The sequence below is a fragment of the Crocuta crocuta genome, unplaced genomic scaffold, assembly GCF_008692635.1.
Source record: "Crocuta crocuta isolate KB4526 unplaced genomic scaffold, BGI_CrCroc_1.0 scaffold24, whole genome shotgun sequence".
Lineage (NCBI taxonomy): Eukaryota > Metazoa > Chordata > Mammalia > Carnivora > Hyaenidae > Crocuta > Crocuta crocuta.
In genome coordinates this window covers 1,922,041-1,946,382 of record NW_027530974.1, presented here as the reverse complement: position 1 = coordinate 1,946,382, position 24,342 = coordinate 1,922,041, and the positions used below count along the sequence as shown (strand labels likewise).

General features: G+C 37.5%; 1 protein-coding gene across 2 annotated transcripts in view; it reads right to left on the bottom strand.

Annotated features, from left to right (window-relative positions):
• Positions 1-3,754: 3,754 nt before the first annotated feature.
• The window catches only part of RIPK1 (receptor interacting serine/threonine kinase 1), a 40,852-nt gene continuing 20,264 nt past the window's right edge, over positions 3,755-24,342 (bottom strand). For both annotated transcript variants that reach the window (XM_077770025.1, XM_077770026.1), the window contains 6 exons: positions 24,001-24,150; positions 13,485-13,561; positions 9,215-9,305; positions 7,788-8,354; positions 6,207-6,359; positions 3,755-4,266 (listed from right to left, as the gene is read on the bottom strand). In XM_077770025.1, coding sequence (XP_077626151.1) covers positions 3,980-4,266; positions 6,207-6,359; positions 7,788-8,354; positions 9,215-9,305; positions 13,485-13,561; positions 24,001-24,150 — 1,325 coding nt within the window. In that variant the 3' untranslated portion in view covers positions 3,755-3,979. The remainder of the gene's footprint in view (positions 4,267-6,206; positions 6,360-7,787; positions 8,355-9,214; positions 9,306-13,484; positions 13,562-24,000; positions 24,151-24,342) is intronic.

Sequence of the window (24,342 nt, the reverse complement as noted above, 5' to 3'; positions counted from 1 at the left end):
CACATTACCTCATACCCATTGTTTGGTATGGCAAACCCATACCAAAAAACCCAAAAAGCAAAAGTGTTGGCGAGGACATGTGGAGAAATTGGAACCCTGTACACTGCTGGTGGGAATATAAAATAGTGCAGTGGTAGTGGAACATAGCATGGCAGGTACTCAAAACAATTAAAGGTAGAATTATCACATGATCCAGCAAGTCCACTTGTGGGTATATACCCTCAAGAATTGAAAACAGTGTCTTAAAGATATTTACACATCCATGGTCCTAGCATTATTAAAAATGGCCAAAATGGAAAATTGGAAAGCAACCCAAATGTCAATGGAGGGATGAAGGTTTATACCTGTGTATACATATTATGGAATATTGTTCTTTAAAAAGGATGGAGAGGCACCTGGGTGGCTCAGTTGGTTAAGCCTATAACCTCGACTGAGGTCATGATCTCATGGTTTGTGAGTTCAAGCCCCACGTCTGGCTCTCTGTTGACAGCCCAGAGCCTGGAGCCTGCTTCAGACTCTGTGTCTCCCTCTCTCTCTGCCCCTACCTCGCTCTCTCTCAAATAAACATTAAAATTTTTTTCGATTATTTTTTATTATGATTTAAACTTTTTATTTAAAAGGATGGAAATTCTGACATATGCCATAATATGAACTTTGAGACATTATGTAACATTATGTTATAGCCATGGGGGTGCTGATACCTGCAGTATCCTCTCTGGCCCATTTGAGTTTCTCGAGGAAAAATATTCTTCAACATAAATCTATCACATCAATTTCCCCACACAGAAGGAAAGAGAAATTGGGGCGCCAATTTTAGTTGGTTAGGCATCCAGCTTCAGCTCAGGTCATGATCTTGCTGTTTTTGAGTTCCAGCCTGAAGGTAGGGATCTGTGCTGACAGCTCAGAGCCTAGAGCCTGCTTGGGATTCTGTGTCTCCCCGTCTCTCTGCTCCTCCAGTGGTCATGCTCTGTCTCTCAATAATATATAAATGTTAAAAAAAATTCAATAGAAGGAAAGAGAAATACATTTCAGCTGTTATCATCTGACTTTCAGATATCTTTGTGGGTCAACATTTCCTTATTTTTTCTTGAGAGGTTGACCCTCATGAGCCTCAGATCATGAGAGTTAAAAATAGTTGTCTACAATTTTAACATGTTATCCCACTGATAAATTAGCAAAAATGGTAGCACCTTGAGGCTTTAAGTTATTGGTCACAATTTGTTTTGAAGTGTACACTTGAGAACTAGTCCTTTATGTATAACACTATTGTGCAGTTTTAATTAAAAAGTAACCTTGTGCCCAGCACCTTATGATGCATTATTTTAGTCCTCACATCAACCCTATTGCCCTCTCTATAAGATGAGGAAACTGAGATTAAGAGAGGTTAGGAAGCAGGCCCTGGGTACACAGCTAGAGTGGCAGAAGAGAATTTAAGCCTGCTTGATTTCAAAACCTGTACTTGGATTGTTATGTTTTATGGAATTCACTGTAGTAGCATTAGGCTTTCAACAATTTCCTTGTAATCAGATGCTTCTTTGGGGATGCCTGGCTAGCTCGGTGGGTACAGCCTGAGACTCTTGGTTTCTTGATCTCGGGGTCAGGAGTTCAAGCCCCAGTTTGAATTACTTTAAAAATAATAACACAAAAAGTAAAATTAAAAATAAAAATTCTTTCAGATATTTCTAAAGTCTTGACCATATAAATACCTAGTGTTTTGTTTTGTTTCTCTTCAGTCCTTTTCAGTGAAATTGCACAGTAACCCTGGCTGATTGCAATGGGCAAAAACCATCAATATTTCATTTCTTATTCCTCCTAAAATATTAAAACCTGATGGGTTAAATAAAGTAAACTTTAAAATTCAACCATGATTTTGTATTACATTCAGTTTTGGCAGTTAGCAGATATTTTTTATCCTACAATGGATGTGATAAAAAGAAGTGATCTCGTTGACATGAGAATTAGTATCAGCTACTATTGCACATTCTGGCAAGGAAATTTTTACCATTCATAAAGTCAGCTTGAGCTTGTTTTCCACTGTAGTGTCACAGCCCACTTCTGATGGAAAACACTTTTATCTGCAATTGGCTAAGCCATTTATCTTAGTAAATGCCTAGTTTTATTTACATTATTATAAAAGAAAAACTTTTATGAACACACATTAAAATGTACATCAAAATAACTATTTTAAATTTTTTCTGAGAAAGAAAGAACTATTCCTGAAGACCTACCTTCATTTTATGAAGCCAAAACAAATACCACAGCAATAAGTAGAAAATCTGCTGATTTCACAAGGCTGTGAGAGCTGGAAGTGAGTGTTATTTACCAGTGTAACCCTAGGGTCTGAGTATCTTTTTTGGAATGAAGGTATGGATAGGCTTCTCTCTCCTCATGTAGTCTGTGTCATCTCACTTAGTTGATTTTCTTGTATCGAAACACTTTAGATACAAATTTGGCTCTTTTCAGCCCAGTTTTGACAGAGTAGGGGCTGGAGGAAAGACTTCTGAATCATCTTTAAAAGGCGGCAGTGCTGCAGCCTCTGAAGGCAGCGAGTTTTCATCCTGAGAGCCAAAAAGGCTCTCCAGAACCTTCTCCTTTATCCCATCACTTCCTCTTGCCTGCTAATAGCAAGAGGGTGAAAAGGAGAGTTCATCCAGGAAATGTCAACCTATGTAGAGAAGCCCAGTTTCATTTACAAACACATCATTTCAGTTGCTCATATTTGAGGTACAAAATTTTATTTTTAAAAGTCCATTAAAAATACTTTCATTTTTGCTTTGTAAAACATTGATCATTCAATCTCTTGAGAATTTAGAAAATTTAAACACTGTAAAATTTAAACGCTGTTAGGACAAAAGTACAAGGGATACATTTAGACAAGCAATGATCCACCCCCACCCCCACCCCAGCAAAGCCTGGGAGTCTTTCCCCTTCCAATTTTCCTTTTGGTCTGTGTGATCAAGTGCTATGTGGCGACTAATACTAAGCCTGGATATGTGTGGATACGCGGCTGAGGTTCATTACTTTATGGCACTGTTCTTCTCAGCTGGATCCAGTTTTGCACTTCCAGGGAACATGTGGCAGTGTCTTGTCACAACCAAGGATAGAGGAGGGGAAGACAGCACTATTGGCATCTAGCGGGCAGAGGGCGCTTTCAAACATCCAAATCCCACAAAGCACAAGGCAGCCCCCATGATAATTCTGGCCCAAGATGCCAATAATGCAGAAGTTGAGAAATCCTGTTTAACAGCCCCACCTCAGGGGTGTGTATGTATGTGTATCAGTTGGGGCTGGAGGGGAATTAGAACCAGAGCCACAATACTGTTATCAGTCACCAGTTCCTAGAATCTGTTCTGACAGCCAGATTCACCATGCTGCGTCCTCCTGATGAGTGTAATTCTTAAAGCCTGTAGTGACTGATGACAACAGTTGATACTGAAGTTAACAGACCTTGTAGCTTTGGAATGAACTATAGTTTTAATATAAAAAACAAACAAACACACAAACAAAACCCAACCCTATTTGAAGAGAACTCACAATTTCACTGTACTCTGGTTATAATAACATCCTACATGGAGGGAAGAGAGCATTAGATAAGAAAGTTGACTTAGTTTTCATTTCTCTGAATTTGTTTTTCTTGTTCAAACAATAGTCCAGGAAATTAAATGAATACCATCAATGAAGGTTATGGAATGTACTGAAAGAAAATATCTTCCTCAAATATCTCTTCTTTCCCTTTCAAAACCCAATTAGGCTCTTTTGGTNTTTGGAGTGGACCTCAGCCATTAATAGTTCTTCCTGGTTAGTGGGTTGTTTGTTGTAGATTTCTTTTCCATGCTCCAGCTATGGGATGCAGGAGATTTTTATGCAGACACAGAACCTCAATCAGGGAGGAAAGAATTCTGAATGTTCTGAGGCAGCACACTTCCAGTGTGTTACTAAGTGAGAAGATTACCTCATGCTGCCAAAGCCCATTCTGGAATTAGCTCTGGCTGATGTGTATCAAATAGTTCAGAAGGTCTATTCTTGCACACTGGTAGAGTGCATAGGCCAGCTTTCCCACTGTGGCTCCCTTATTGCCTTCCCTCATCAGCCACTTTTGGAGCATCTGGTACACCTTTTCTTTTAGTCCATCTCGCTCATAGTCATGGTCAATTTCATCAATCTGAGATTCGGTGAAGCCCAGCTTACGCGCACAGTTTTTCCATTGCCTTCCCAGATTTTCCCTGACTGGGTCCAGATGTTTATCAGTCAGACTAGTGGTATTATCTGCCAAACAGAAAAGAGAAGAAGACATGATGCTTTAGCCCATTTGGAACATTCTAGCTTCAAAAACCTACAGAAAGAGTATGAGAAGACAGTAAAAAAAAAAAAAAGGTAACTTCTTAATTATATAGTTATTGACTCGCTGGGTGATACTTTCCATGTCTGGAAGCTCATTTGGAGTCTTGATATGAATACAATAGAGAACCCCTTCCGCCTAGCACAGGTATATATGAGCCACAGCCGATGGCTTTGGGAATGAAACCCCTGCTTGGCTCCTAGGCTGTTCTATACACATTTAGCCAGTGGCCGTATTAATATCAGATCTTCCTGATGTAAAGAGGGAAAACACCACTTTGGTTCCTTTTGGCATTTTCCACTTACATTTGGCCAGAATTAAGGTCATTTAACTCCTAATTCCCTGCACCCAACAGGTCACTTTTCTCTTAAGGAAACTGAGACCATCAAGTGTGAACTCATTCAATTACGGTGAGTTCCCTGGTCTTTTAAGGAATGAGGGATCTACTTTTCAAGTTCTATTTTGGGACTCATTTCTCCTCTACCCTAAGTCTGTCTTCTCTTCTATAGCCACAACCTCTCTTTCTACTAGTTCTTTCTCCTTTGTTCTTCATAAAAATAACAAAAGGAAGCTAAAGTATAAAATCACCACCACACACATTTTCCTTAATGCGCATCCTACCTCAAAAAGCTGAACAAAAGGAAAAAGACATCTCATTTTTTACCCTCAACTCCCACTCTTTCCTCAGTTCCCCACAATGCAGCTTCTGTTATCAGCCCTGGACATCAGCAGTCCAAAACCTCCCAAGATATTTGTCAAATGTTGTCAGTACCTCTCTGGGAGAGGGACCCTGGGTTTCATCAGATTCTCAAAGGTACCTCTGTCAGCCTAAAATTTAGGAACCTCCACTCTTAGAATGCTATAGACTATTCTTCAAATGGATTAGGTCAGGGATTGGCAAACTATGGCCTGTGGGCCAAATCTGGCCCACTGCTTGGTTTGGTAAACAAAGTTTTATTAGAACACAGCCATATCTGATCATGTACATATTATCTCTGGCTGCTATTATACTACAATGTCATTTGAGTAGTTGCAACAGAGACCTCGGGACCAGTGAAGCCTAAAATATTTACTATCTATCCCTTATAGAAAAGTTTTGCCATTCCTAGAGTTAATTGTAAAGCTAGGTTCTTAAATCCCATTGTTTTAGCCTCGTGACTGCTTTTCCCAGGTGTGTTTTAGGATTAATATTATGAGCCTGCATAGTGGAGCCCTGTAAGAGAAAGCCCTATTATTTTTATTACAGACGTGCTGTTGAGGCCATAGTCTTCTATCTTTTACAGAATCCCTCTTGACGGAGACCCGAGGGAGCTCCCTCTCCTAGGTCTGAGTAGTAATATTGATGATGATGTATTTAACACTTTCATAGACCTAACTATGTGCCAGGCAGTGTTCTAAGCTATTTACCCATACTGACTCATTTAATTTTCATAACAAATCCATGAATTAGATATTGTAATTATCCCCATATTAAACATAAGTAAATCACAAAGGAATTATATGGAAATTGCAGGGGCGCCTGGGTGGCTTAGTAGGTTAAGCGTCTGACTTCGGCTTAGGTCATGATCTCACGGTTCATGGGTTCGAGCCCCATGTCAGGCTCTGTGCTGACAGCTAGGTCAGAGCCTGGAGCCTGTTTCAGATTCTGTATCTCCCTCTCTCTCTGACCCTCCCCTTCTCACACTGTCTCTCTCTCTCTCTCTCTCTCGGAAATAAATAAAACATTAAAAAAATTTATATGGAAATTACAGAGAAAACACAATTTTCAGAGAGAATAATAAGAGAAATTTCAGGATTCCATTAGATCCCTCTAAACAAGTAAGAAAGTTCAAGTTTGCTAGACAATGGGTCCTTAAGGGCATCTTACCAAAGATATCTTGGTATTTAGAAGCTGGCTCTTCTTTCAAGTTCATGTGGGTGCCTTCCAGTACTGCTGAACTCATTCCACCAATCTCCATATAATTATGGTCTCCAACCTGAATGCCAGCACTATTGTATATGTTACATTTTATAGACTCCTCTGAATAGAGAGAAATACATAGGTAAGTATATCTAGACTGAAAGCAAGAGAGTGGCACCTGAGTGGTTCAGTTGGTTAAGTGTCCAATTTCAGCTCCCGTCATAATCTCACAGTTCATGAGTTCGAGCCCAGCATCAGGCTCTCTACTGTCAGAGCCCACTTCAGATCTTCTGCCCCACCTCTTTCTCTGCCCCTCCCCTGCTCGCACACGCGCCCTCTGTCTCTCTCTCTCTCTCTCTCCCTCCCTCCCTCTCTCCCTGTCTCAAAAACAAAATAAAAAAAAAAAAAAAAGCAAGAGAAATAAATACAACATGGTAAGAGGGCAGGGCTTTATTCCAGATGTATAAGTTAAATTATTTATCCTATGCCACTCTTTGAAATTTTTGTCTTTAATATGTAGCTGAACCAACCTCACATCCATCAGGATGGCTACTATTAAAAATAAAACACACAAAAACAGTGTTTGCAAGGATGTGGATGAACTGAAACCCTGGTGTACTGCTGGCAGGAATATAAAATGGTGCAGCCACTGTGGTAAACAGTATGGAGGTTCCTCAAAAATTAAAAATAGAATTACTCTATGATCCAGCAAATCCACTTCTGGGTATATACCCAATGGAATCGAAAGCAGGGCCTCAAACAGATATTTACACACTCATGTTTAGAGCAGCCACTCAAGTGTCTGCCAACAGATGAACAAATAAACAAAATGTGTTATATACAGGCAATGGAATATTATTCAGCCTTAAAAAGGAAGAAGTTCTACAGGCTACAACATGGATGAACCTTTAGGACATTGTGCTAAGTAAGGCAGTCACAAAAGGACAAATACTGTATGATTTCCCTAACATGAAGTACCTAGAGTGGGTAAATTCATATAGACTTAAAGTAGAATGGTAGTTGTCATGGGCTGAGGGGGTGGAGAATGGAGAGTTAGTGACTGGTGAGTTTAGAGTTGCAGTTTGGGAAGATGAAAAGAGTTGTGGAGATAAAATGGTGGTGATGGTAGACCAACACTATGGTTTTCACCACAAATGGTTGTCTTTGGCCTATAAAAGCTAAGAAATAAAAATATCTAAGACTTCTTTCTTACCTTCAGAAAACAGCAAGCAAGTAAAAGAACACAGCAGTGACCTTCACTCCCATCAGAGATTAGGGCAATGGGACCACTGTGATGCAGGTTAGAGCAGAAGATGCCTACCGGTTATCAGGACCTATAACCCAACACCTATGGGCAAATGCAATGAATCCTACCCAGACTGAAGCCAAGTGGTCTGATGGAGACTATTCCATGGTTGCAAACTGCATCTGGCAGCTGGAAAATGCAAACAACTCACCTGTGTTACCTGATAGTCTACAACAGAGCTAATGGCTGCTTTATTGTCACAAATTTTTATTGTTTAGATTGTAACTGAAAAAACTGTTTACCTCTTGATGGCATGGAGCTGAATGGGATGGTGGGTGTGTTTCCCAGTAGGTTGGTCTCAGGCACTGGAGTTTTATGCACGCTTGGCATATGGCTTGGATTTGGCCCATACCAAACTCTTGGACTTGGTGTTCCCAGATCCAATGGTGTTGTTCCAAAACCATATAGATTATACAATCCATTGTTCCAGTATACTACTTGGGGTTGGCTGGTTAGCCCTGTTGGTTGGTGTACTGCATTACCATGACTGGTTGCACTGGAATAAGGAACACCTTTTCCTCCTGGGTTCTGAACATTCTCATAAGGTTTCTGCTGTGCAAAAGGGTCATGGGAGACCCTTCGTCTCCTTTCCTCCTCTCTATTATAAGCCACATTCTGTCTGAGTGGTTTTGTCTGCCTGTCCATGCGGCTGCCAAAAAGATGATAGTTGGCTTCCTCCTGGAGTTTACTCCTTAAGCTGAGCTCATTCTCCTCCTGCTGGTACTCTACGGAGGGAGCAAACCAGGATTCCTCCACGGGGCCCATCCCAAGTCCTTGTGAACTGTGCAGCGAACTGGGCTGTTCTGGGGCTGAGAAGAAATGATCAACAGTGGAAAGAGTTTCATAAAGCAATAAGAAGTAAAAACAAAAACCAAAACCTATGCATCAACATAAATATGTACCTCAGAACATACTGAAAACTTTGAGAATAAATCAAAAAGCATTTAATTGATGGTCCTCTTCCTACAAGTTATTTAGGTAATATCTAGAAGCCCCTGCATGGCAGGCAGAGAGCACTAGCGAAATTTTAAGAAGCAACAGAAATGTGCGTGTCACAGGAATGACCAAGGAAGAAAGGGACCTGTACGGCAACAGAGAAGGTGGATGTCTCCTTGGTGTGATGTAGGGCTGGACAAAAGGAATAGCAGCTTGGTGCTAAGCACTTTCCATGGATTCTTTTATTCTTTAAAAGCCCATAAGAATAGAAGCGATTATTATCATGATTTGATAGATGAGATTTATAAGAGGTTAATTTGCCCCAGAACAGATAGCGAATAAGTGCTTTCAATATCATATAGTTTGTTTTCCCTTTTGTTATAATGAAAAAAAGTACCCTCCTTGAATCTGAGACCAACCTCTCTGCTTGTTTCTGAATCTATCATCCCTGACCTTCTTAAGGACTTTGCTTTCACATATGTCCTCTCTTTTTCCTGATCTGTCACTTTCTCCCTATATTGTCAAGATGCTTTATGATTTTGGTGAACACAAGGTTGCTTACCATTTTAAATATATGTATCTTCCCTCCCAAATATATTATAAATTCCCTTATGACAGGGGTTAAATATTATAGCATCTTAGTTTTTTTTTTTTATGGTCATGAAGAGTTATTTTAGAAAACAGAGTGAATGAATGAACAATGAATAAAGTACTTTCAATCATAGTATGTTACCTGAATTTGACCTGCTTGGAGGTATTGCTATACAGTCAATCTGGAGAGAATGCATTCTCTTCACTAATGAATTTTGGTCTGGATACTTTTTCTATAATTAAGAGCATAAATGCACACTTTAGTAAACAGTTGAAAACAGTTCCAGAAAATTATTATAAGAAATAGGAGTCTTTTCAAAAGGTAGAAATTTCATATAGCTCTTACAAGGAATAAGTATTTTTTTTTTTTTACAAATAGTTTACTGTCAAGTTGGTTTCCATATAACACCCAGTGCTCATCCCCACAAGTGCCCTCCTCCATGCCCATCTCCCCCGTTCCCCCCACACCATCAGTCCTCAATTTGTTCTCAGCATTCAAGAGTCTCTCATGGTTTGCCTCTCTCCCTCTCCCCCACCATTTCCCCCCTTCTTCTCCCCCATGGTCCTCTGTTAAGTTCCTCCTAATCCTCCTATATGTGCAAATATATGATATTTGTCTTTCTCTGCCTGACTTATTTCGCTCAGCATAACACCCTCAAGGTCCATCCATGTTGCTACTCATGGCCAGATTTCATTCTTTCTCATTGCCATGTAGTATTCCATCATATAGATAAACCACATCTTCTTGATCCATTCGTCTGTTGATGGACACTTAGGCTCTTTCCATGTTTTGGCTATTGTTGAGAGTGCTGCTATGAACATTGGGGTACATGTGCTTCTATTCATCAGCAAGGGAATAAATATTTTTAAAAATAATCTTTTTTTTTCCAAATAGCCAAAACAATCTTAAAAAAAAGGAAGAATGAATTTGGAAGGTTCACACTTCCTCATTTCAAAACTCAGTACAAGACTACAAGAATCAAAACAATGTGGTATTCAGGGCACCTGGCTCAGTTGGTTAAGCATCTGACTTCAGCTCAGGTCATGATCTTATGGTCCATGGGTTTGGAGTCAGGCTCTGTGCTAATAGCCCAGAGCCTGGAGCCTGCTTCCGGTTCTGTGTCTCACTCTCTCTCTGCCCCTCCCTGCTCGCGCTCTGTCTCTCTCTCAAAAATAAACATTAAAATTTTTTTAAATAAAAAAACCAATATGGCATTACCCTAAGGATAAGCACACACCAATGGAATATAATAGAGAACCCGGAAGTAAACCTTTGTATGACCAACTGATTTTCAACAAAGGTGCCAAGACCATTCAATGGGGAAACATTGGATATCCACATCTGAAAGAATGAAGTTGGACCCTTCTCTTTAATACATACAAAAATTAATTCCAAATGGATCAAAGACTGAAGGTTAAGTGCTAAAACTGTGTAAGCATTAGAAGAACACATGAAGGAAAATATTCATGACCTTGGCTTTGACAATAATTTTGCATATATGACACTAATAACATAAGCAACAAAATAAATTGGACTACATCAAAATTAAAACCTCTGTGCATCAAAGGACACTACCAAGAGAGTAAAAAGATAACCCACAGAATAGGAAGAAAAATATTTACAAATCATATATCTCTGATAAGAGATGAATATACAAATTATATAAAGAATTCTTATAATTCAACAATAAAACACAAACAACTCAATTAAAAAATGGCCAAAGGGCTTTAATAAACATTTTTCTAAAGAAGATATATAAATGGCACATGAAAAGATGCTCAACATCATTAATCTTTAGGAAACTATCCATCAAAACCACCATGGGGGTGCCTGGGAAGCTTAGTCAGTTAAGTCTCCAACTTTGACTCAGGTCATGATCTCACAGTCTGTGGGTTCAAGCCCCACATCAGGCTCTGCGCTGACAGCTTGGAGCCTGAACCCTGCTTTGGATTCTGTACTTCCCTTTCTCTCTGCCCTTCCCCCACTCACCCTCTGTCTCTCTCTCAAAAATAAACGTAAAAAAAAAAAACTACTGTGAGATATATATACACGCATTAGAATGTCTATTATTTTTAAAACATGAAAAGTGTTCGTGAGAAGGTACAGAAATTGGAACCCTCGTGCATTGCTGGTGGCAATGTGAAAATGGTATGGCCATTATGGAAAACAATATGATGGTTCCTCAAAAATTAAACATAGTATTATACAATGTAGCAGTTCCTCTCTTACATGTATATACTCAAAAGAATTGAAAGAAGCGCTAAAAAAAATTGTAGACCAAAGTTCATAACAGCATTATTCACAGATTAAAGGTGGAAACAAGTCAGTATCCATCACAGATGAATCAATAATCAAAATGTGATATACACATAAAAAGGAGTATTATTCAGCCTTAGGAATGAAGTTCATTTAATACATGCTACAAAATGAATGAACCTTGAAAACTATATGTAAGTGAAATATGCTAGATCCAAAGAGACAAATATTGTCTGATCCCCAGTCTATGAGGTACCTAGAAGAGGCAAATTCATGGCATGAGACAGCAGGTGGAATTAAAAGTTACCAGGGGGCTGGGGAGAGGGAGGAATGGGGAGCTCTTGTATAATAGGTACAGAGTTTCTGTTTGGGATTTAAAAAAAAAATGGAAATGGATACTAGAGATGGTTGTACAATATTGTGAATGTACTTAATGCCACTTAATTGTACACTTAAAAATGGGTAAGATGGTAAATTTTATGTTGTGTATATTTTACCACAATAACAAAAGAGGAAAAAGAAACTTTTTCACTATAAAAGTAATAATATTCATTATAGAAAATATAGAAAATGTAGAGAACTATATTTAAAAAGAAACCTACACATAGTGCCTGCAATTCAAGGAAAAAATTAACAGTTTGGTATTTCCTTTAGGTTTTTTTCTTAATCATATTTGCCTTTTGTTTTAATATGCAGTGTTTCTGTTAGGTGTCAGTTTTTATTTTTCTAAATTCCATTGTGATTTGTTTGATTCAACCGGTATTCAAAAATATATTTCTTAACTTCTAACCACATGAGATTTTCTTTTAAGATTAATTTCTAGCATAACTGAAATATAACCAGAGATATTCTTTATATGATTAAATCCTTTTAAATTGGTTGAGAATTATTTTATTTTCCAGGACACAGTCAGTTTTGAAGTATGTTCTATATGTTCTCAAAAAGCCTTTAAAGGTAAGTGTTTTGCAGTTATTAGATGCAGTGTCTTATATATTTCTGTTCAGTCAACTATTAATCATGTTCTTCAAATTTTCTATATCCTTATTGATTTTTTTGTCCATTTTTTCTATCCATTATAGAGAAATTTGTATTAAAATCTCCAACTATTGTGAATTTGTCTATTTCTCTTTGGAGTTTTGCCAAGTTTTACTTTGTATGTTTTGAGGCCATGTTATTAAGGGCAAAAACATATTTAAGCTGTTATTATCTTCCTGGTGAACTGAACTTTTTATCATTAGGAAATCTTCCTGATTGTTGTGGTAATGTTTTGCCTTAGTGATTACCCTTCCTGATGTCCTTTTAATGTCCAAGAATGGTTTCCATTGGATACCTCTCCTTTTATAGTGTAGGTATCCCTCAAGAGTCTGGTAATTCTTGATTCTCTGATTTTTTATCTTTATCTTAAAACCTTCTTATGCCTGCCTGTTTTATTTATGTAGTCTTGCCTTCATGATTATAGTATGTTGCCGTAAGACTTATGCTAGCAGCTTATTTCCTGAGTGTGTGTGTGTGTGTGTGTAGGGAAGGCCTTTGTTTCCCTTAGTTACTTAGTCAGTAACAATCCTTGTCATACCCCTTAGGCCCCAGACCCCAAATTCACTGTTTCAGGTTGAGGCGGATGCTGCTCCCATCAGTTGCTTAGCACAAAGTTATCAGGGGGAGGAACCAACTTTTGTAACTGCAACAACCATGGTTCCCTAATGACAGTCCTATCATCGACGTCCCCAGTGACCATGCTGTTTCTTCTACACATTGACACAAGGCTTGTTCCTCTAGTACTTCTTCAGCATAATGTTTAGTGGTAGCATTTTTTTTTCCTGTTATATGTCTTAGCAAATTTAATTCTGTTGGCTATCTTTCAAGATTTCCTCAAAATGATTGATCCACCTGTGGTACTTTCCATTCTATTCCAGTGATGTTGTGCTTTTGTTTTCATATTGCTATATATAATTTCTTCATTTCATTAGTTTCGATGGAGGAATGGGTCCAGTATGCCAACTTGATGATATCTGTATAAAACTGCTAATTTTGTTTCATGTGATTATCAAGCTAGCCTACCTCAAATCTTAGTAACAAGTTATATTGGTTTGGTTTTCAAGATGGGTAATATATATGCTTTGATATGTTAATGTTTTGAGCACCTGCTGTTACCTACCTTTAAACTTGTCACATCCTCGTCTACATTTTCTTCTAATTGAGCTATATAAAAAGGCCTAAATTTTTCTTCAATACCTATAAAAAAATAATACTATAAATTTCTTAAGTATTTTCTAAGGTAAAATTTAAGTGTTAGTAATTTATCTTTAAATTACTTACCTTAATCTGTGGACAGAGCAGTAAAATAAAATTTTAAATGCCAAATCTCCAACTTACACAAAGAGACTAGCAAGACTAATACTAAGTAGACAGAAGAAGGAACAGGGTAACACTAGAAACCAAGGGCTATTGCCTAATAGCATGTTTCTCTGGCTGCAGCACAAAGCCCTATCTAATATGAATTAATCTCCAAGCAAACAAGGATGGTTAGAATCCTTGTTTCTGTCTCCCTGGTGTCAGAATTATAGGATGGGGCACCTGGTGGCTCAATCAGTTAAGCATTTGACTCATGATTTCAGCTCAGGTCATGATCTCGTGGTTCATGGATCCAGTCCCACATTGGGCTCCACACTGACAGCATGGAGCCTACCTGGGATTCTCTTCCTCTGTCTCTGCCACTCCCCTGCTCACATTCTCTCTCTCAAAATAAATAAACTTAAATATCCTATAATGAGGATAGAATACTCAGAGTAGTGATTTGATATAAAAAGTTAAAGCTGTTAGCCTTAAAAAAAAAAAAAAAAGCAACTTTCAACTTTCACTTCCAGGAAGATGGAGTAGGCATACTTTTCCTTATTTCTCCCTTTAAGCACAAGAATCCCTAGATATCACATATAAAACAAACATAAAAAGAGTCTGAAAGAAGGAAAGACAAAGGCTGACAAACTAGGGACTTTGGGATCTGAGGAAAGACATGATAATGAGTTCATTTAGGATTTCTTTTTGCCTCTTAGTTCCCAGACTTAGACTCAAAGAAGCTGGCAACACCAATGGGAAAAAAAAATCCTAATTAAAGCCTGCTCCTTCAAGCCAAAGGACTAAACAAAGAGTATCCTAGCAAGACAAAAGATCTTTAGTCAATAACCACTCTCTAGCCAAACATCACAGAAAATACTGTAGCTCCATTCCCAGCCTCACCAGCAAAGGCCAGGTAGGGAGTTAGCTTCCAACCTCGTGAGACAGTAACATGGTATTCCAACACCCCTACCAGGGTGATGTCAGAGAAGGCCAAAAAGGAAGCCAGGACTTTCCTTCCTGCCAGATGGTAATGAGCCCTCCACTCCATGGTGTCAATGGACTACTGGGAAGACTGGACTTGTACTCTTACTTTGCAGTACTAAGGTACCCCTATCCATTCCAATGGAAAAGTGTCAGAAAATGGCTAGTGGGAGTCGGAACTTTCACCTCCATTGCAGTGTCCAGGGAGACCAGATGGACTCCATTGGAACTTCCACCCTGAGCAGTAAAAAAGAAGGACCCCCTTGTCCCGGGTGTCAACAGGGCTCAGTAGAAAACCTGGGCTTCCCATCCTTTCACTGCCAAAGCCATGTCAGAAAAGACTAGCTAAAACAGAAGGTTTAAAGATCCAGAATCTCATAACATTGTAAGGAAATGTGTAAGTTTCAATAGAAAAATTACTCATCACACTAAGAACCAGGAATATTTCAACCTGAAAGAAAAAAGATAATCAATAGATGCCAACATCAAGATACTAGAGATGTTAGAATTACCTACTTAAAGATTTTAAAACAGCTATGATAAAAATGCTTCAATAGGCAATTACAAACAAGCTTAAAACAAATGAAAAAACAGCCTCAAAAAAGAAACAGAAGATATAAAAGAAATTTCAATGAAATTTTTGAACTGAAAAATATAATAAACCAAAATGGATAAATTCAACAGCAGAATAAGAGGGGCAGAGGAAAGTCAGTGAACTGAAAGACAAGAATGATAGAAACAGACTAATCTGATCGAGAGAGAAAATAAACTGAGGAAAAAGTATACAAAGCCTCAGTGACAAGTGGAACTCTAACAGAAGATCTAGTATTTCTATTAACACAATCTCAGAAAGAAAGGAAAAAGATAGCATGGCTGAAAAAAGTACTCTTAAGAGATATCAGCTGAAAGCTTCTCCAATTTGGCAAGGGACATATACCCAACAGATTCAAAAATCAAAACAAAACTCAAACAGAATAAACCCAAAGAAATTCATACCAAGATGAATAATAATCTCTGAAGGCTGAAAAAATCATGAAAGCAGCCAGAGAAAATACCTTACCTGTAAGTTAAAAAAAAAAAAAAAAAAGGATTTCTTAACTGAAACCATGGAGGCCAGAGGAAGTTGCACAATATTTATCAGGTCCTGAAAGAGAAGAGCTGTCCACCCAGAACCTATACCCAGCAAAAATATCCTTCAGAAATGAAGGGAAGATCAAGACATTCTCAAATGAAGAAAAACTATAATTTGTCCCTAGCAGAAACACTCTAAAAGAATGGCTAAAGAAATTTCCTTAACAAGAAGGAAATGATTTAAAAAAAAAAAAAAAAAAGATATTTGGTATATCAGGGAGGAAGAAAGAACACATGTGATATAACTAAAAAATAAATATGTGACACTTGTGGGGAAGAGCACTGAATGTTATGTGGAAACTAATTTGACAATAAACTATTTGTAAAAAAAATAAAAAAATAAAAAATAAATATGTGTTCTTTTTCCCAGCTTCAGCCGTTTCAATGGCAGGGAGCTCCCCAAATCCCTAGGATCTTCTAAGCATTAAGAATTGTATGTTGGGGTACCTGGGTGGCTCAGTAGGTTGAGCATCCGACTTCAGCTTAGGTCATGATCTTGCAGTCCATGAGTTTAAGCCCCATGTCAGGCTCTGTGTGGACAGCTCAGAGCCTTCGGATTCTGTGTCTCCTTCTCTTTCTGCCTCTCTCTCTCTCTCTCTCTCTCAAACATAAATAAACATCAAAAAAATTAAAACAAAAACTGTATGTTAATGAGATGGCTTCAGGCTGTAGGGATGGGGAAGAGAAGCTAGGTAGGTTCAGGATGGGAGCTGGTCACCAGAAAGACCTAACTATGACTACAGGGCTGGAGCCTTCACTACAGCTCCCTGACCTATAGTGAGAGGACAGGGACTGGAGACTGAGCCCTGTCACCAATTACCAATGATTTAATCAATCATGCCCACCTAACAAAGCCTCCATGAAAACCTCTAAACAACAAGGTTTAGATTAGACAGCTTCCAGGTTAGTGAATACATTGAGTGGGTACATTGTTGGGAAAGTGGCATGCCCAAAGAGGGCATGAGAGCTCTGTGGCACACCACTTCCACCACCAATAACTTGCTTAATGAAATCTCTTCCTGTGGCTGTTCCTGAGTTGTATCCTTTATTATAACCCAGTAAATATAAGCAAAATATTTCCCTCAGTTCTAGGAGTTGTTCTAGTGAATTACTGAACCTCATGGGAAAGTATAAGGACCTTCAAATTTGTGTTTGGTGGGACAGAAATGTGGGTAGCCTGGGCACCCTATCTGCATCTGGTATATAGAGTGGGAACAATCTTACAGTAGGACTAAGCCCTTAAACCTATGGAATCTGACAATAGCTCCAGGTAGTTAGTGTCAGAATTTAATTGAATTCTAGAGCACCCAGTTGTGACACATTTGGTGTCAGAAGTAGTATTACAAAAACCACCCCACAACACAGTTATCAAAAATATGGGTAAATACAATAGGTTTTCCTTTTCCTTTTGAGTCTTCCAGACTGTGACTGACAGTTGAAGCAGAACTGTAATAATCCCGAAGTATTATAAATATATGTAGAGGAAATATTTAAGGCAATTATATACAGAGGAAGGTAAAGAGAAGTAAAGAAAGTTAAGTCTTTATACTTCACTCAAACTGGTAAAATAACATCAATAGACTACAATAAATTATGTATGGATGGTGTAACACCTAGAGTATCTATTAGGAAAACTATGCTCAAAAATACTGTTGGTAAATTCAAATGGGATTCTAAAAATGTTTAAGAATGCACAGGAAGGCAGAAAGAAGAAAACAGAAAAATAAAAAACAGAAAGAACAGAAAACAAGATAAAAGGGCAAACGTGAGCTCTAACATAACAATAATTACATTAAATGTATATGGTCTAAAAACACCAATCGAAAGATAGACATTAGCAGAATAGATTATGGACATGACCCAAGTAGATGCTGTCACAAAAAACTCACTTGACATAGGATTGGTTATAGGTAGTTGAAAGTAAAAAAGATGGAAAAGGATATATCATGTTAACATTAATAAAAGGAAAGAAGGGTGGCTATATTAATATCCAATAAAGTAGAGTTTAGAGCACAGATGATAACTGGAGAAAAAAGGGACAATTATATAATGATAAAGGATCAATCCATCAAGACAAAGCAATCCTAAATATAGATGTGCCAAACAACAGAAATGTGAAATCTATAAAGCAAAAGAGGATAAAAACAAAAAGCAGAAATAGACAAATTCACAATTCTCGTTGGAGATTTGAACATTTCTCTCTCAAAAATTTAAAGAACTAGACAAAATATCAGCCAAGGTATAAAAGAACTCAACATCGTCAACAGGATCTAATCGAGATTTACAGAACACCCTACCCAACAACAGCAGAATAACCCATTCCTTTCAAGTGTCCACAGAACATATGCCAAGATACACCATATCCTGGGACACTAAATAAGCCTCAACAAATTTTAAAGGTTGAAACACATAAAATGGATTCTCTGACTACAATGAAATCAAGCCAGAGATCAATAACAGAAAGACAACAGGAAAATCTCCAAACTCTTGGAAACTAAACAACATACTTCTAAATAATGCATAGATCAAAGAGAATTTGTCAAAGAGAAATTTAAAATGCAATTAAATAAATGAAAATAAAAAAGAACCTATCAAAATTTGTGAGACATAACTAAAGCAGTGTTGAGAAGGAAATTTATGGTATTACACACATACTAGAAAAAAGAAAAGGTCTCAAATCCAAATCAATAATCTAAGTTCCCATCTCAAGAATCTAGAAAAAGAAGAACAAAACAAACAAAAAGTAGAAGAAAATAAATAATAAACAACAGGAATCTATTAGAAAACATAACAACAATAGAGAAAATCAATGAAACAAAAAGCTGTTTATTTGAAAAGATCAATAAATTGATAAACCACTTAGGAAGACTGACAAAGGAAAACAGAGGACATAAATAACCAGTGCCAGGAATAAAATGGGGCATATCACTACAAACATTACAGATATCTAAACTAATAAGGGATACTACAAACAACTTTACATATATAAATTTGACAACTTAAATGAAATATATAATTTCCTCAAAAAATATAAACTATTAAACCAGAACTACCAAGCTAATTGGTATACTACTGTGATATAAAACAAACTACTCTGATGTAAAACAGATCAGGTGGATAGCTCCTATACTATTAAAGAAATTCACTCCACAACTTAAAACTCCCGAAAAAGAGGGGCACCTCAGTGGCTTTGGTGGTTGAGCATCCAACTTCGGCTCAGGTCATAATCTCACGGTTTGTGGGTTTGAGCCCTGCTTCAGGCTCTGTGCCTGCTTGGGATTCTGTGTCTCTCTCTCTCTCTCTGTCCCTCTCCCACTCATACTCTGTGTGTGTGTGTGTGTGTGTGTCTGAAAAAGGAATAAACATTGAAAAAAACATGTTTAACTCCCAAAATACAAATTTCCAGGCCCAGATGGTTTCATAGGAAACTTCTACCAAACTTTTAAAGAATTAACATCAACTACATCCATTCTCTTCCAAAAAACAGGAAGAAAAACTTCTCAACTTATTTTATGAAGCCAATATTGACCTTGATATCAAAGCCAGACAAAGAGAGGCACTTAGGTGGCACAGTCAGGTAAGCATCAAACTCTTGTTCTCAGCTCAGGTCATGATCTCATAGTTCATGAGACCAAGAACCATATGGGGTTCTGCATTGATGGTGTGGAGCCTACTTGGGAATCTGTCTCTCCTTCTCTCTGCCCCTCCTCTACTTGTGCTTTCTCTCAAAATAAATAAATTAAAAAAAAGTTTTTTAAACAAAGATAATACAAAAACCAGAAAGCTATAGACCAATATCTTTAAGAATACACATGCAAAAATCTTAACAAAATATTAGCAAATGGAATTTGGTAATAAATAAAAAGAATCATACATTGTGACTAAATAGGTTTTATTCCTGGGATGCAAAGCCAGTTCAGTACTCAAAAATCAATCAGTGTAATTCCCCATACTAACAGTTTAAAGAAGGGAAATTATGACCCTATCAATCAATTTAGAAAAAGCAGTTGACAAAATTCAAAACCCATTCATGATAAATTCACAGAAAAATAAGAAAAAATATGGTGAACTTCCTCAAGTGATAAAGAGTATCTACCAAATACCTACATTATACTTCACAGTGAAAGTCTCAATGCTTTCCCCTAATACTGAGAAAAGATGAGGATGTCTGCTCTCACTGCTCTTATTTAACACTAGAAATTCTAAACAATATGATAAAGTAAGAAAAAGAGATAAAAGTCATACTGATCAGAAAGAAAGAAATAAAACTGTCCCTATTTGGAGATGACATAAAATCTTTAAAAGATCTAAAAAATTCCTAGAATTAATGAGTTCAATAAAGTCATAAGATACAAGATTGACATACCAAAAAACTCAACTATATTTCTATATTCTAGCAATGAACAAATGGACATCTAACTTTAAAATACAAACTACTTACAATTGCCCAAAAAAGAGAAATATATAGAACTTGTTTGCTGAAAACTATACAGCCCTGATAAAATAAATCAAAGAAGATATAAATAAATGAAGAGACATATTATGTTTGTGGATTAGAAGACTTGATATAGTAAAGACCTCCATTCTCCCTAAACGGATATACTGATTTAACACAATTTGTATCAAAATCCCAGTAAGATTTTTTTTTGGTCGGTACAGACAAGATTTTTCTAAATTTTATACAGGAAGCCAAAGAAACTACAGGAGCTAAAAGAATTTTTTAAATAAAGAAAAAAAAGTGGTAGGAATCAATCTACTCAATTTTAAGACATATCACTATATTAATTAAGACTGTGAGTATTGGCAGAGGGGTAGATAGGTCAGAACAGAGAAACCCAAAATAGACCCATACAAATATCCCAACTGATTTCTGCCAAAGAAGAAACAGCCATTCAATGGAGGAAAGACAGACTTTCAAACAAGTGGTGCTTGAACAAGTGGATATTCATAAGCAAAAAACGAACCTCCAACCTAAACCATGTACCTTATACAAAAACTAACTAAAAACAGACTGTGGTATTTTTCCAATAAACTATAAACTGAAAACTGGCAAGGACAACCAAATATTTAATTCTGTGCTACTGTTCTTTGGTTAGCAATTAAAAATTTTCCTTGCCAATTATAGAATCAAAATATACTTAGCACAGACAAATGTAAAACTGTAAGAATTTTAGAACAAAACATATGAGAAAATCTTTGAGATGTAACACTAACAGTGTTCTTAGTCTTGACATCAAAAGTATAATCCATAAAAGGAAAAATTATTAAAATAGACTTCAATAACTTTTATTCTATGAAAGACACTGCTAAGACGATAAAAAAAAAAACCTTATATATTGGAAGAAAATATTTGCAAACCATGTATCCAATGAAGAAATACTATATATAACAAAGAACACTCAAAATTCAACAGTAAAAGGGGCGCCTGGGTGGCTTAGTCGGTTAAGCGTCCGACTTTCGCTTAGGTCATGATCTCGCGGTTCGTGGGTTCGAGCCCCGCGTCGGGCTCTGTGCTGACTGCCAGCTCAGAGCCTGGAGCCTGTTTCAGTCTGTGACTCCCTCTCTCTCTGACCCTCCCCTGCTCACGTTGTCTCTCTCTCTCTCTCTCCTAGAAATAAATAAAACATTAAAAAAAAAAATTAAAAAAAAAATTCAACAGTAAAAAACAAAGCAATCAAATTAGAAAATGGGCAAAAGATATAAAGCAACATTTCACCAAAGCAGGTACACAGATGCAAACAAACACATCAAAAGATATTCAATATCCTTAGCCATTTAAGAACCCACAAAAAGGCAATCATGAAACTACCATACAACTTAACTGTCCAACTCCTGGGTATTTATTGCAGAGAAATAAAAACTTATGTCCACATAAAAATTTGTAACATGAATATTTATAGCAGTGTTAGTTATAACAGCCAAAAACTGGGAGCAAACCAGATTTCCTTTGAGGAGCCAATAAACAAACTGTGGTATATCCACACCATAGAATACTACTCAGCAACTAAAGGGAACAAATCATTGATTCACACAACCATCTGGATGCACTAGGGAATTATACTGAGTGGCAAAATGCCAATCCCAAAGGGTTCCCAAAAAGTAGTTTATGATTCTATTCACATAACATTTGTGAAATGACAAAAAAAAAAAAAAAAAGAAAAGAAACAGAGAACAGATTTGTGATCACCAGAGGGTGAAGAAGGAGGGTGGGCATGGAGAGGAGAGTGGGGATGGCTATAAGGGGGCAACATAAGGGGACCTTATGGTGATGGAGATGTTTCATATCTGACTGTACCAATGTCAGTATCCCAGTTGCGATACTATACTATATATAGTTTGGCCAGATGCTATCACTTGGTAAACTAGGTAAAAGATACAAGAGATATTTCTGTGTTCTTTCTTTCTTCTTTCTTTCTCTTTCCTTCCTTCCTTCCTTCCTTCCGTTCTTCCTTTCCTTTCCTTTCCTTTCCTTCCTTCCTTTCTTTCTTTCTTTCTTTCTAAGATTGTTAAGTAGGGGCACCTGGGTGGCTCATTAGGTTGAGCATCCAACTTCAGCTCAGATCATGATCTCATGGTTCAGTTCATGAGTTTGAGCCCCACATTAGGTTCATTCCTGTCAAGACCAGAGCCCATTTCAGATCCTCTGTTCTCCTCTCTCTGCCCCTCCCCCAGTTGTGTTTTCTCTCTTTTCTCTCTCTCTTTTGCTCTGTCTCTCTCAAAAATAAACATTAAAAAAAGAAAAGATTTTTAAGTCATCTCTACATCCAACATGGGGCTTGAACTTACAAAACTGAGATCAAGAGTCGCACGCTCTACCAACTGAGCCAGCCAGGCACCCTTTGTCTTTTTCTTACAACTACATACAAATCTACAATTATCTCAAAATAAGAAATTTAATTTTCATTTTTTAAAGTTTATTCATTTATTTTGAAGAGAGTGGAGGAGGGGCAGAGAGAGAGAGAGGGAGAGAGAGAGAATCCCAAGCAGGCTCCACACTGTTAATGCTGAGTTCGAACCCACAAACTGTGAGATCACAACCTGAGCCGAAGTCAAGAGTTGGACACTTAAAAGAATGAGCCACCCAGACACCCCAAGAAATTTAATTTAAAAAAAAAAATGAAAAAGCCACGGAAGAAGAGAAGAGATCAAGCTAGGAGAAAATTCAGGCTGACTAAGAGAATAAGAAAACAATCAAGTAAATCAAAGTACCACTCTAATGCTTGGTAGTAGTGGTAGGTGGGGCTTTAATTCTTTTTCCTCATAGCAGAAATATGATGGCAAAATGCTTTATTGGCTCCTAAGTGACTTCCTACTATTTATTTTGTCCTCATTTGATTTTCTTTCCTCTGATTTCCATTTTTCCTTTGCCTAAGATCCTAGGTAACCTGGTCTGGGGGAGATACAAGGATGTGGCAACCATCCATGTCCCTTGCCCTCTCCCTCTACTACAGGCTCAATCTAAATGACAACATACATCTCCAAAGATGTCAGCTACACAAGGAGAGGAAGAAGAAAGAAAAAAATCTACAAAATAACAAGGCCAGTAGGAGCAACCCAGGTATCCACCAACAGATGAATGGATAAAGAAAATGTGGTATATACACAACCATTCAGCAAGAAAAAGGAAGGAGATTCTGACACATGCTACAACATGGAAGAACCTTAAAGATATTTTGCTGAAAGAAGCCAGGCACAGAAAGATACTGTACGATTCCACTTATATGAAGTACCCAGAGAGGTCAAATTCCAAGAGACGGAAAGTGAGAATGGTTGGTTACCAAGAGCTGGGGGAAGGAGAATGGGACATTGGTATTTAATGAGTACAGAGCTTCGGTTTGGGAAGATGAAAGAGTTTTGGAGATGGACCGTGGTGATAGTTGTAACAACAATGTGAGAGTACTTAATGCCACTGAGCTGTACAGTTAAAGAAGGTTAAAATGCTAAATTGTGTGTTATGTATATTTTAACACAATTTTTTAAAAGGTCTATGAAAATAAAGAAATAAATGGGCCTTATATATCTTCATGCTTTTGAGAGGGATGGTATCTTTTTCACTGAACAAAATGTTTGAAATCTAAAAAAAAAAAAAAAAAAAGAAATCTAGAAAAGCAATTTGAAATCACAAGTGGAGCTCAGCTTTTTGAAAACTTAAAGCAACTTCTTGATGACGTCTCACTAGGACAATTGCCTCAGGCGATATACTTAGCCTTGAAAACTGCTCTCACCAGCAAATGTTGGCCGAACTTCTGGATCTGCCTCCCAGCATTGCTTCATGATGCTGATAATCTCCTCTGGGCAGTACTCAATGATGTCTTCCACATTTGGTCTGTTCCCAGATTTAATGCAGATTATCAACTGCTGCTCACAGATAGCATCTATAAAACAAAGAGGATTTAACTTGATTTTTTCTCAGGTCCTAAGTGTCTCAGGCAGGAAGACAGCAGAATTCGGACAGGCTGCTAATATCTCTCTGCCTGTGGTGTGTTTTTAGTAGGACTGCCTCATCCCTGAGAGGCAGAATGACCCTGTGACATGGCCCACTGCCCAGATGATCAAACGACATCTTA